This window comes from Hibiscus syriacus, unplaced genomic scaffold, assembly GCF_006381635.1.
Source record: "Hibiscus syriacus cultivar Baekdansim isolate YM2019G1 unplaced genomic scaffold, ASM638163v2 tig00110683_pilon, whole genome shotgun sequence".
Taxonomy (NCBI): Eukaryota; Viridiplantae; Streptophyta; class Magnoliopsida; order Malvales; family Malvaceae; genus Hibiscus; species Hibiscus syriacus.
This window is the reverse complement of record NW_024062823.1, coordinates 2,202,097-2,215,927: the sequence shown is the minus strand read 5'-3', so window position 1 is coordinate 2,215,927 and position 13,831 is coordinate 2,202,097. Positions and strand designations below refer to the sequence as shown.

At 32.9% G+C, this 13,831-nt stretch overlaps 1 protein-coding gene across 1 annotated transcript; it reads right to left on the bottom strand.

Annotated features, from left to right (window-relative positions):
• Positions 1-11,211: 11,211 nt before the first annotated feature.
• LOC120138274 (transcription factor MYB44-like) lies at positions 11,212-12,451 on the bottom strand. The gene has a single exon (XM_039153794.1). It carries the CDS (start codon positions 12,259-12,261, stop codon positions 11,383-11,385), a length of 879 nt encoding a protein of 292 aa, XP_039009725.1. The 5' UTR covers positions 12,262-12,451; the 3' UTR covers positions 11,212-11,382.
• Between the last annotated feature and the right edge of the window lie 1,380 nt (positions 12,452-13,831).

Here is a 13,831-nt window from a genome sequence, read left to right as displayed (position 1 = left end):
TACAAAACTTTAAGAGTTCCAAGAATTCATTTGAGCCTTCATGGTAAGAACTACAACCTTCATTCCCTAAGCTTTCATTCAAAACTACTTTTAAAGGTTTTGGCCAAGTTTCACAAAAATATGTTTAGTGGGGGTTTATGAGATTCTAAGTTTTGGTTTGTTTTGTGGGTTTTGATTGGTAAGAAAACGTTCTTGACTTCTCCCTAAGTTTAAAAATGAGCTAACAACTCATTAAACTTGTTTTGATTAGTTCAAGAGCAATGAGAGAGATCAAAGGCTAGGGGCAAGGAAAAGCTAACACTTGGATGATTTGAGGATATATTTAAATCACCTAGCTTCAAGGTAACATGATTTTGACTTGTACATACCACATGTAGATAATTGTATGTGCATTTTAGTATGGTTTGTTCATGTAAGCATGCTAGAGTAATTTATTGGCAGGTTCCATTTTTTATGTTTGTAAGCTTGAAAGATGATAACGTTTAACCTTTAAGACCTCAAATAAGACTTTAATAAGCTTTTCTAGTCTTAGGGGAGCGTATCGGTGAGGCTTATAGTCATTTTTCGTGTCCAGAACAAGACATTATGGTTCATCAATATCAGTACTGGAAGAACAATATACTATATTGTTCTTCATGACAGGCCAAAACCTAGCATTTTATAAAGGAAATATCGATACCCCTTTAAGGAGTATTGATACTCAAGGCCCGGTATCGATACCCAGATTACTCGTATTGATATTGAGACATTTTTGAAAAAATCAAAGTTGATTTTGGTATCAATACTCATGGGAGTATCGATATAGAGGGTAAAGTATCGATACTCATGATAGGGGTATCAATACCAAAGTATTTTTCAAAACATCGAAGAAAATTTTGGTATCGAAACTCAAGTGAGTATTGACACCCAAGGGGTGAGTATCAATACTATTGGCCTAGTATCGATACCCACGATGAATTTCGGGCAATTTTGGTTAATTTATTTGGGTCTTCGGGTTGAGGTGATTCGATTTTGTATAAACTACATGTGTTCGATACAAGTGAAAATAATCAAGATAACTCATTTCTCACCTAGAAATCAAGCAAGTTAGGATAACATCATAATTGTGTTTGTGTGATGCTCGAGAAACGACTAGGATACCCAAGTTACTCTAGCATTATGGTAGTCATCCTTTGTTTTGAATATCCAAATATTATTTTTGGTACACATCTTATGCACGTAATTTCATGTCATACCAGTATGAATTTCGATGCATGTAAATTTCATAATCGTGTCATATGGTCGACTAGGTACGGGATGTGAGCTTCTGATGCACTTAAATTCTAGAACTCACCCCGGCCTCTCAAGGATCCGAAATAGACTGAGGGCTATAAGTTTCGATGCAAGTAAATTTCGGTTCTTACCTCGAAGTTATTCCATACTAGATAGGCTAGTATGTTGTGTAACACACATTTCATGTATACATTTCAGTACTCGAGTCACATATGTCATATGACTTTTGAAACATTTTTTTCCTTGAAAATCAATAAAATTTCTTTTTATTTAGATAAACCAATTTAATAATATAATTAATAAGACATTTCTTTTATTATATATACATATATTAAACACGTCTACTCCAATTAGCAATACTAGTTCATACTATCCATATTTAAAATCAACATAAGATGATTTAGTTAATCTATTACAAACTAGTTTCCAAAATATTTAAGTAGAGTTAATAGGACATTCATAAGTACATGCCAGTAAATTGAGTCAAAATTTCATCATAGGATGTCTTACTGAAATTATATTCCTTGATGCTTGGAGTTACTCTGTACTCTACTTCTAATCCTGGCTTCAACCTACATGAGAAAATCAATCACACGCTAAGTATTCACTTAGTGAAGCATAATAATAATGAAGTGAAAATCAAAACATAAGTATATCATAAATATCAAAATACGAATTAACTCGTATAAATAATAACTATACATAAAGTTGGATTGGTAAACCAAGTTTCTTTCACATAACCTACGAAACCATATTTAGTATGCCAAGCATACTTATCAATCATTATTTATCTAACTTATTCTTTTATTCTCCCAATATATGTTGAATGAGAATGCATGGTATATGAATTTGCACCTAAGTACCAATATGGAAATTCACAAACTCATTTTGAAATCCTTGGGGTGCACATATAGTACCGATACGTTCCAAACTCATTGTGAATTTCGTAGGTTGCACACATAGTGCCAATAAGGAAATTCATAAACTCATTATGAATTTCGTGGGTTGCACACTTAGAGCCGATACGGTCGTTCATAAACTTATTATGAATTACATGGGTTGCACACTTAGGGCGATATGGTCGTTCATAAACTCATTATGAATGTCGTGAGTTGCACACTTAGTGCCAATACGGTCGTTCATAAACTCATTATGAATTCTGTGGGTTGCAAACTTAGTGTCGATACGGTCGTTCATAAACTTATTATGAATTTTGTGGGATGCACACTTAGAGTCGATACGGTTGTTCATAAACTCATTATGAATTCGTTGGTTGCACACTTAGTGACGATACGGTCGTTCATAAACTCATTATAAATTCTGTGGGTTGTAAACTTAGTACCGATATGGTGGTTCATAAACTTATTATGAATTATGTGGGTTGTACACTTAGTGTCAATATGGTCGTTCATAAACTTATTATGAATTTTGTGGGTTGCACACTTAGTGCAGATACGACCGTTCGTAAACTTATTATGAATTATGTGGGTTGCACACTTAGTTTCGATACTACACATAGTTCTGATATAACAATGCAACATATGCATTTAACCACATGCAACTATAACTCTTAGTGTAAATAATAAATGCACTAACCTGGTATGCCTCATTAATATGCTTTAATGATGTCCAGCTATTCGGCAACCTTATTTTTGCCCTTTTTCTTGGTTGTCTCGAGAGCTTGGTTACGATCTACACAAGCATCCATTAAGTACACATACCATGCCAATGTTAGTATATTCTCTAACATTTATACTTTTAATAATACTTAAAAGTACTATTATATTAAATTTCTATCAAAATTCGTCCTATCTTAATTTTCCAAACTCAATAGTATCGGTACCCCTACCATGGAATCAATACTTCTATACTATGGTACCAATACTCCCTTTCAGTATCGATACCATTTCTGTATTCTGGAATCTATGGTATCGATATCTTTCTCTTAGTATCGATACCCACATCAGTATCGATACTAATTGCATCAGTATCGATAATGTTCATCGTATTCCTTCATTTAAATCTCTTACTTTTACCCCCATCAATACCATTAAACTCACTATTACTTAACCCAACAAACTTTCCTCCATTTATCTTCTTATAACACCCAAATTCTCTAAAGAACACTCCAAACCAAGAATCATACTACTTTTTCTAATATGTTTTTAATCACATCCAAGGCTTCTAATCTCTTATTTACTTATTTGACAAGTCAAATATACTTGTAAACGTCAATAAAAACTCATATTTCAACAAATCACTCAAAAACCCATTTTCTTCAATCTCCAATAAGTTATACATTTATTAGTTTTAACCCTCTTTAAACCTTCCTTAAGCTTCCACAACACTTAAGGTTTTAATAACAAACCAAAAACGAAAGGAAAAACTAGCTAAATGAAGCCTTACCTTTGGCTATGGAACGAGCAATCGGGGAAAAAGAAGAGAAGATAACTTAGTTGATTTTTAATTTTCCCTTTTTTAAATACCCTAATTAAAATGAATTTTAAATCCATTTCCCTCTAAAATACCAAAATACCCTTTCATTCCTCCATTCTTACTAATTAATCTTAAACCCAATTTCTTAATTTATTTCTTATACTTTACCATTTATTCAAATTAAATCCTTCATATTTTTAAATCCTTTCAATATAGTCACCTACCCGATATTTGGGGTATTACAATTCTCCCCCTTAAGAAAATTTGTCCTCGAATTTTAAGAATTTATGCTTTTACCAAAGCACTTTAACTAGAAGAATCATCTTGATGTTCAATTGATAATTGTTGTTGTAGATAATTTTTGTTAAAGGCAAATATTTTTCCCAGGATCCCTGGAAAATCAATCACACATGCCCTTAGCATATCTTCTAAGATATGTATAATATACTTCGACTAAACATTCGTCTGTGAATGAAAGACTGTACTGAAATTCAATCGAGTACCTAAAGCTTTATACAAGAAATTCCAAAATCTTGAAGTGAATCTTGGATCTCTTTCGAATATAATCGATACTGGCACTCCATACAGCCAAACTATCTATTGTATGCATAACTCATCATATTTATCCATTGAATAATATGTTTGTAACAAAATGAAGTAAGATGTCTTGGTAAATCTATCAATAATCACCCATATTGAGTCTTTCTTGCTAGGTGTCAAATGTAGCCTTGTAACAAAGCCCACAATGACTCGTTTCCCCTTTCCATCCATGAATTGAGATCGGTTGAAATAATCTGGAAGATACTTGATGTTCAGTTTTCCTCTATTGATATGTCAGACACTTTGCCACAATTTCCGTGATGGCTCTTTTCAAACCAGGCCACCAAACCGACTATTTAAATCTTGGTGCCTCTTGTTTCCACCTGAATGCGTAGTCAACGGACTTAATGCCCCAAAAAGAACATCTTTCTTAAATTCTTCATCGTCGGGAATACAAAGTATCTCATGATAATACAAACATCCGTTGAACCATACCTCAAAAGTCCTCAATCTCTTCATTTTCTACTTATACAATTCTTATCATGAAATTTTCATCTTTTCTGTCTCAGATTCAACTCTTTTTGAGTCCACAAGTACTTTAGGCTTTTGTAATTAGCATAACTATAGCACCGCTTACCATACAGATAATGGCGTCAAATCTTTAAAGCAAACTCAACTGCTGCCAACTCTAAATCATGTGTAGGGTAATTCCTTTTGTGAGTCTTTAACTTTATTAAGGCATATGCCACAACTTTATCTTTTTGTATAAGCACCCTTCCTAAGCCGTTAGGAGGTGCATCACTCAAAACCACATAATCTTTACCCAACTCAAGTTGCATAAAAACTGGTGCCTCTATTAAAATCCTCTTTAGCATTTCAAAAATCTCTTCTGCCTTGGAATACACCAAAATATCATCTATAAATACCACCATTATTTGATCCAAGTAAGATTAGAATTCTTGGTTCATCAAGTCCATAAATGTTGCGGGAGCATTCGTCAATCCGAATTGGCATTAACACAAATTCGTAATGTCCATACCAAGTCCAAAAAACTGTCTTTGATATATACTCCTCTTTAATCTTTAATTAGTGGTATCCTAACCTAAGGTCTATCTTAAGAACATTGTTTTGCCTTTCTTTTAATCAAACAGATCATCAATCCTCGGAAGAGGATACTTATTCTTTATTGTTACCTTATTTAACTGTCAATAATCTATGCATAACCACATAGATTCATCTTTCTTTTCGCTAATAACACAAATACTCCCCAAGATGAAACACTCGGTCTGATGAAACCTTGATCAATTAACTCTTTTAATTGAGCCTTTAATTCTCTTAACTTGCTTAAGTCATTCGATATGAAATCATAGAAACATACTCAATACCTTGATAACCATCAACCTTGAATTCATATCTCGATCTGGAGGTAACCCGGGTAATTCATCTGAAAAGACATATATAAATTCCTGAGTTGTGGAATATCATACAATTCTACTTTAATTATTTTGAGTATCTATCACATTAGCCAGAAAAGTTATATATCTTTCTGACATCATTTTCTTCACAATCATTGTCGATATCACCTTGGGCGATGATTTTGCTTTCTCTCCAGTAACTATAATTTCCATATCCTCTGTATCTTTCTGAAATAATTGTTTCTTAAGACAAATAACCTATATCCAATATGATCTTAACTCATCAAATGATAATTCCATCAGATTCATCGGGAACATATCCCTTGGAATCTTTATTGAATATTTACTATATGTCCAAGTCACACTTGCATCATGACCAATAGGGTTTACCGCTACCATTTCACTCGAGATTAAGTTGAATAGAATACTTTTATTTTAAAATTTCTTATTTCCTTTTTGAGGTAATCCGTGCAACTTTTCCAGATCCATTGAAAATATTCTCGAGCATTTGAAACATTTTCTATCTCAACTATGAAAGTCTAAATATCCACATCATTTAATAAGAAGACTTGACAATTTTGTAGCAATAACCTCATAGCAGTTAATGCTAAAAATTAAACTAGTAAACAAATTTACTCTTTTTCCTATCGTTACGAACTTGACACTTTTCAAGTTCTCGAGAATTAATCTCAATTCTAAATAATAATTCATTGTAGCATGGAATGGGTAAAAAATCCATTTTCACAAATTACCTTCTAAAGTTAACTCTATCAAGTCCATAAAACTTAGCATTTATTCTCAAACAAACTCATAATCATTTGATTTACTAATAACTCAGCTTTCTATAAACTTTTAGTGGATAATGTATTTACTGCTTACTCATTTCCTCTTACTCAAATTAGCAATGCTTTAAAAAAATTTAATGTTTCACTTAAATATTTCTCAATTATTTAAGCTTACCTGAAGAAACCTCAGAACATTATTAGATTCAGAAATCTCCTCTGGATCCTCATCCGATTCAACTTCTCTCTTATAAACCGTTCAAACTTTTTATTGGATTCCTCAAATGCAGAAACGTAGTTAATCGTTGTGCATTCCTTCCACGAAATGGAGGAAAATCCCTAGCAGCTTCTACCCTTCTAAGACGTGATACTGAAGTCATGTCGGATTCTCTTGGGTCGATATTGATCTTGACCTTCTTTTCAACATTATCAACTTTTTGACCTTTACCTTTAGTTTTCGACATCTAAATATAATCAAAATCATAGTACATTAATAAAGAGTAACTTTACTCCCTTATAAGCATCATCACAATATATATACAACTATCAGTAAACTTTTCACATCCTAGTGTCATGTATACATTCTTAACAAAATTAATACTCATTTCATGTCCAGAAATGACTAAATCTGTAGCTCTGATACCAATAAATGTAACACTCATTTCCCGTATATGTTTCCTTAAATGAGTCACAGATGTCACATGACTTTTGAAACATTTTCGGTACTTGAAAATCAGTAAAATTTTATTTTCTTTAGATAAAACAATTCAATAATATAATTAATAAGACATTCTTATATTATATATATATATATATTAAACACATCTACTCAAATTAGCAATACTAGTTCATATTATCCATATTTAAAATCAACATAAGGTGATTCATTTAATCTATTACAAACCAGTTTCCAAAATATTTAAGTAGAGTTAATAGGACATTCATAAGTACATACCACTAAATTGAGTCAAAATTTCATCATAGGATGTCTTACTGATTTTGTAATATATTCCTTGATGCTTGGAGTTGCTTTGTACTCTACTTCTAATCCTGGATTTTACCTACATGTGAAAATCAATCACACGCTAAGTATTCACTTAGTGAGGCATAATAATAATGAAGTGAAAATCAAAACATAAGTATATCATAAATATCAAAATATGAATTAACTCGTATAAATCATAATTATACATACAGTTGGCTTGGTAAACCAAGTTTCTTTCACATAACCTACGAAACCATATTTAGTATGCCAAGCATACTTATCAATCAGTATTTATCTAACTTATTCTTTTATTGTCCCAATATATATTGAATGAGAATGCATGGTACATGAATTTGCACCTAAGTATCAATATGGAAATTCACAAACTCATTATGAATTCCGTGGGTTACACACTTAGTGTCGATACGGTGGTTCATAAACCTATTATGAATTATGTGGGTTGCACACTTAGTGTCAATACGATCGTTCATAAACTCATTATGAATTTCGTGGGTTGCACACTTAGTATCGATACGGTCGTTCATAAACTTATTATGAATTCTGTGGGTTGCACACTTAGTGTCGATACGGTCGTTCATAAATTCATTATGAATTTCGTGGGTTGCACACTTAGTGCAGATACGACCGTTCATAAACTCATTATGAATTATGTGTGGTGCGCACTTAGCACCGATACGGTCTTTTATAAACCCATTATGAATTTCGTGGGATGCACACTTAGTGCTGATACGGTCTTTCATAAACTTATTATGAATTTCATGGGTTGCACACTTAGTGCCAATACGGTCGTTCATAAACTCGTTATGAATTTCGTGGGTTGCACACTTAGTGCTGATACGGTCGTTCATAAACTTATTATGAATTTCATGGGTTGCACACTTAGTGTCGATACGGTCGTTCATAAACTCATTATGAATTTCATGGGTTGCACAATTAGTGTCGATACGGTAGTTCATAAACTTATTATGAATTTCGTGTGTTGCACACTTAGTGTCGATACGGCCGTTCATAAACTTATTATAAAATTTTGTGGGTTGCACACTTATTGCCGACACTGCACATAGTACTGATATAACAATGCAACATATGCATTTAACCACATGCAACTATAAATCTTAATGTACATAATAAATGCACTCACTTGGTATACCTCGTTAATATGCTTTAAGGGTGTCCAGCTATTCCGTAACCTTATCTTTGCCCTTCTTCTTGCTTGTCTCGGGAGCTTGGTTACGATCTACACAAGCATCCATTAAGTACACATACCATGCCAAGGTTAGTATACTTTCTAACATTTATATTTTTAATAATACTTAAAAATACTTTTATATTTAATTTCTATCAAAATTCCTCCTATCTTAATTTTCCAGACTCAATAGTATCGATACCATTCGGTACCCCGACCATGTATCGATACTTCTATACTATGGTACCGGTACTCCCTTTTAGTATCGATACCATTTCTGTATTTTGGAATCCATGGTATCGATACATTTCTCTTAGTATCGATACCCACATCAGTATCGATATTGTTCATCATATTCCTTCAAATTTAAACCTATAATATCATTATTGTTCTTCCAGTACCGATACCCTTACCCATATTTTCCATTTTTCAGCTCGATTTTTACCTTGATTTCGTTTAAGTCTCTTACTTTTACTCCCAACAATACCATTAAACTCACCATTACTTAACACAACTAACATTCCTCCATTTAGCTTCTTATAACACCCAAATTCTCTAAAGAACACTCCAAACCAAGAATCATACTACTTTTTCTAACATGTTTTTAATCATATCCAGGGCTTCTAATATCTTATTTACTTATTTGACAAGTCAAATATACTTGTAAACATCAATAAAATTTCATATTTCAACAAATCACTCAAAAACTCATTTTCTTCAATCTCCAATAAGTCATACATTTATTAGTTTTAACCCTCTTTAAACCTTCCTTAAGCTTCCACTACACTTAAGGTTTCAAGAACAAACCAAAAACGAAAGGAAAAAATAGCTAAATGAAGCCTTACCTTTGGATATGGAGGAGAGCACGAGCAAAGGGGAAGAAGAAGAGAATATAAATTAGTTGATTTTTCAATTTTCCCTTTTTTAAATACTCTAATTAAAATGAATTTTAAATCTATTTCTTGTACTTTACCATTTATTTAAATTAAATCCTCCATATTTTTAAATCCTTTCAATATAGTCATCGACCCGATATTTGGGGTATTACATGTTGTCCGAGATGTACGTAAATTCCTCCGACCACTTCACTTGGTCTATCTCATATTTGATATTTACTTTTTATATTCATGAATTTACATTCTTGCATGTTCATGTAACGAATACATGTAGTATTGTGTAGTTATATTCTTGGCATTGAGCTTGTGAGCTCAGCTTATGGAATGTGTTTTCGTGCGTAGGTTAGTAGAGGGATCATCAAGGAGCCTATCGCATCTGTACATTCCAGAGAAGTCGCTGCAGAGTATGTCTTGAGTCTATTTTAGAGGGCGTGTATTTTATATGGACCTTTGTATGATCGAGTCATAACTCTATTTTGATCAAAATAATTTAGTTGTATTAGTACGTATTTCAGGAGACTCCCTTTTTTTTGTAAACTTGATTTCGATTCTGTTTAAATTATGATGAATGAGTTTATTATTATTAAATGTTTTAAAAGAAATTTTTGGGTTGGCCATTTCGGTGGTTTCGTGTGGCATCGTAATTCATGGATCTTCGGATCAGATCAGATTAACGTGTTACATTAATATTACGTTTCTATATTTATGTTTAATTTATTTAATTTTTATATTTGTATATTATGTTTAATGTTTTTATATTATGTTTTAATGTTATGTTTTCATATAATGTTTAATGTATATGTTTAATTGAATATTGTATTTTTATATTTAGTTTTTATTTTTTAATGTTATATTTTTTTATGTTTGGTGTTATTTAATTGAATATTATATATTTTTAACTATATATTTAATATTTCTTTTTAATTTTAAATAAAATGTAAAGGTGGACTACCACATCAGCATAAAACGTCTTCGTGTCACGTTGTACAAAAAAAGTAATATTTGTATATATATATTGATCAAAGGGTGCTATTTCAATAATTTTACAATTTTTTATGGTGATTTTTCAATAAAAATCACAAGAATTAAACACAAAATGATACCATTCTAAAATTAACAATGTTATAAGTTTTAAATCGTTTTAATAACTAAACTTTTAATTTTTTTTAAAATTATACCTAAAATTTAATTTTTATTTTATTTTAATATACTATTATTAAAAACTTTAGTTTTTGTTTAATTTAATACTCTGTTCAGTTCAAAATTTCATATTAAATTTTAAAATTTTTAAAGTTTTTGTTTAATTTAATACTCTGTTCAGTTCAAAATTTCATATTAAATTTTAAAAATTTTAAAAGTTTATGTATTGAAATAGATCAAAATTAATAATTTAAATATTAAATGCATAAGTGTTTGACAAAAAATCATTTAAAACCGTATTTATGTTTTCTTTAATATTTTATACTCCGTCCCATTGAAATTATATCTTTTTGACTTTTCAAACCACAATTATTTTGAACATTTATAGTTTTTAAAATAAATTTTCTATATTTTTATCAATAATAAATTTTAAAAAGAAAAAAATAAAAATTTAAAAATTAACAAAAAATCAATAATAGACATTTTAAATGAGACGGGTTTCTCTTTTCAATTTTATGTAATATAATTTTTTTCCTTCTCACCCAACTGAAACCTCTAATATGGCTGTCCCATTGTTTTCCCCTCTGTACACTACCAAAATTATTATTTCTATAACCATAATAACTGACACCAAATTTACAAGAAAAAACCCAAGGAAAAAAAACGAAGCAACTTTCTTTTTGGTCCTCTTAAGCCTGATTCATGTTGCCTACTCGATTTTGCTAATTCCAATACGCTTAACAACAGCATTTCTAATAGCCTCGGTTTGCAAACAAAGCTCGTTTTTTCCAATCACAGCCATATAGCTTCTCACTTCTTTTCTTATCATCTCCTGCATCACCGCCAAGAGATCAGCGCTAAGAAACTGTTTCTCCATCCCATTCATCTCGCCATTTTTCACAGCTGGTCCTGCAACCTGGGTCGGGCTTGAAACCGGGTTGAATCCAGGTGGGGACAAGGGCCCTCCGTCCTTGTTTTCGGAACCCGGAAGCGAGAGGCTGAGTAAGGTCGGTGGATCCGTTGTCGACGAGGCCGTTTCCACATGCTGACTAGACTGAACTAAAGAACCGGCCCTTGATATCGAGGCGAAAATCGGTGTGGGAACGGGTAAACTCGAGTCACTCAAGTCGGATCCAGAAGGACTACCGGGATTCAAGTAAAGGCCCGATGTGTTATTACCATTTCCCAGACTGGCCGATCTTTTAAGCGGCTGTGGGGAATCATCGTTTAAATCATCAGCCATGGATGAGCATTTTCTCTTTAGCGTTGAGTTCCAGTGATTCTTAATAGCGTTGTCGGTACGGCCATTGAGTAGTCTGGCGATGGTAGCCCATTTGTTGCCGAATCGGGCATGGGCTTGCATAATCATCTCATCTTCTTCGGGAGTGAAAGGACGGTGTTGAACCTCCGGAGAAAGTTGGTTGCACCATCGAAGCCTACACGACTTACCAGATCGACCCGGGATTGATTTGCTTATCAAAGACCAGTTTCTAGGTCCGTAAGTTTGAACCAGCCGTTGCAAAGCCTCATCTTCTTCTGGACTCCACGGACCTTTGATCCGATCCACATCTTTCTTTGTAGAACCCATTATATTATGATTTTAAAAAAACAGAGCAAAGAAAAGAAATACTATGAACAGATTAAACCCAAAACCCAGAAAAGTATAATCTAAGCTGATATCATATCTGTACAGATAATAGAGAGTTGAGAGAACGCCGCCTGAGAGATGGTTACGACGGTGGTTGAGGCGGAGCCTCACGTTTGGGTAAAGAGAGAAGAATAGGGAAGAAAATGGGGGAGGAGAAATATATATGGGAGGGGATAAGGATGCCGTGTTGAACCGATTAAAGTGAGTAGTCATCGGTTGAGTGATGAGGACTCTTACAGGGAAGACAGATACTAGTATACAGCTGTCATAGGACACGCGTCAAATCCTAACTTCTTTAATTACACGTATAATTGTGAATGTCAGCCCCCCGGCCCTTCCCCCTAAAATATCGGCTATTTGACACCCTTTGTTTTAAATTTTTCTTTTCTGACATCGTTTGATCAATATTTCCAGAAATAGCATCTTTTCTGTTGAGTTGGCAAAGACGCGTCTCCGGGGACGTGCTTTACCCGTATTTTCGCTGAGTTGGATGTCACGTGTGGAAGGCGCATTCCCGGGGACGCGCCTTTGCCAACTCAGCAGACACATGTAGAAAGCGCATCCCTGGGACGCGCCTTCCATTAAATGTCATAAATGCCCCCATCCGTTTTTCCTAACTACTCCTCTCTCCTCCTCCTATATAAACCCCTCAACCCTCCCTCATTCTTCACACCAAAATCATCTTCTCATCTCTTATATAACTCAAATTCTCTATTTGAGTTTTAAATTTGTTATTAGTGGTAAGAAATTTATTTTTATGTTAGTATTTTTTAAATAGTTATTATTTTTATATTAATATATTTATGTAAATATTATATTTTTATTAAAATAATTTTATATAATTATTATTTATTTAGAATTATTAATTTTTTTGCTAATTATATGTTTTGTCTACAGTTATAATGGAAAACGAAATGCTATTACGATTGGATATTGATCATATCTCCAGACATTTTAGCGATATGGTATTTTTTATAATTAATGTTAATATTTAAATTTATTTTTATTTTAAAGTTATTATGAATTTATATTAATTTTTATTTTTTATAATGTATATTATTTAGGATGCTGATCGTATTTTAGAGACTTTTATTAAAAATCCACGTATACCGACACCGGAACGTATTTTGCCATATTTGGCTTCTGCCGGGTTCGGGTATATTGCAACAATTATAGGCGGTTGCAAACTCGAACCTGTCCTAATTTGCACTGATTGAGAGGTGGAGGCCCGAGACACACTTTTCACCTTCCATGTGGAGAGGCGACAATTACATTGGAGGATGTCTCTATGCATCTGGGGCTTCCCGTCGACGGAAATATGATGTGTGGTATGGCGGATGGTGATTGGCAATCAATGTGCATTGATTATCTTGGAGCTGCTCCGCCAGAGTTTAATGGAGGTAGAATAGCTTTATCTTGGTTGAAAGCTAATTTTGAGGTTTTAAATGAAAATGCTTCAGAGGGCAAGCAAAGGCATGTGCTCGGGCATATATTCTACGAATAATTGGAG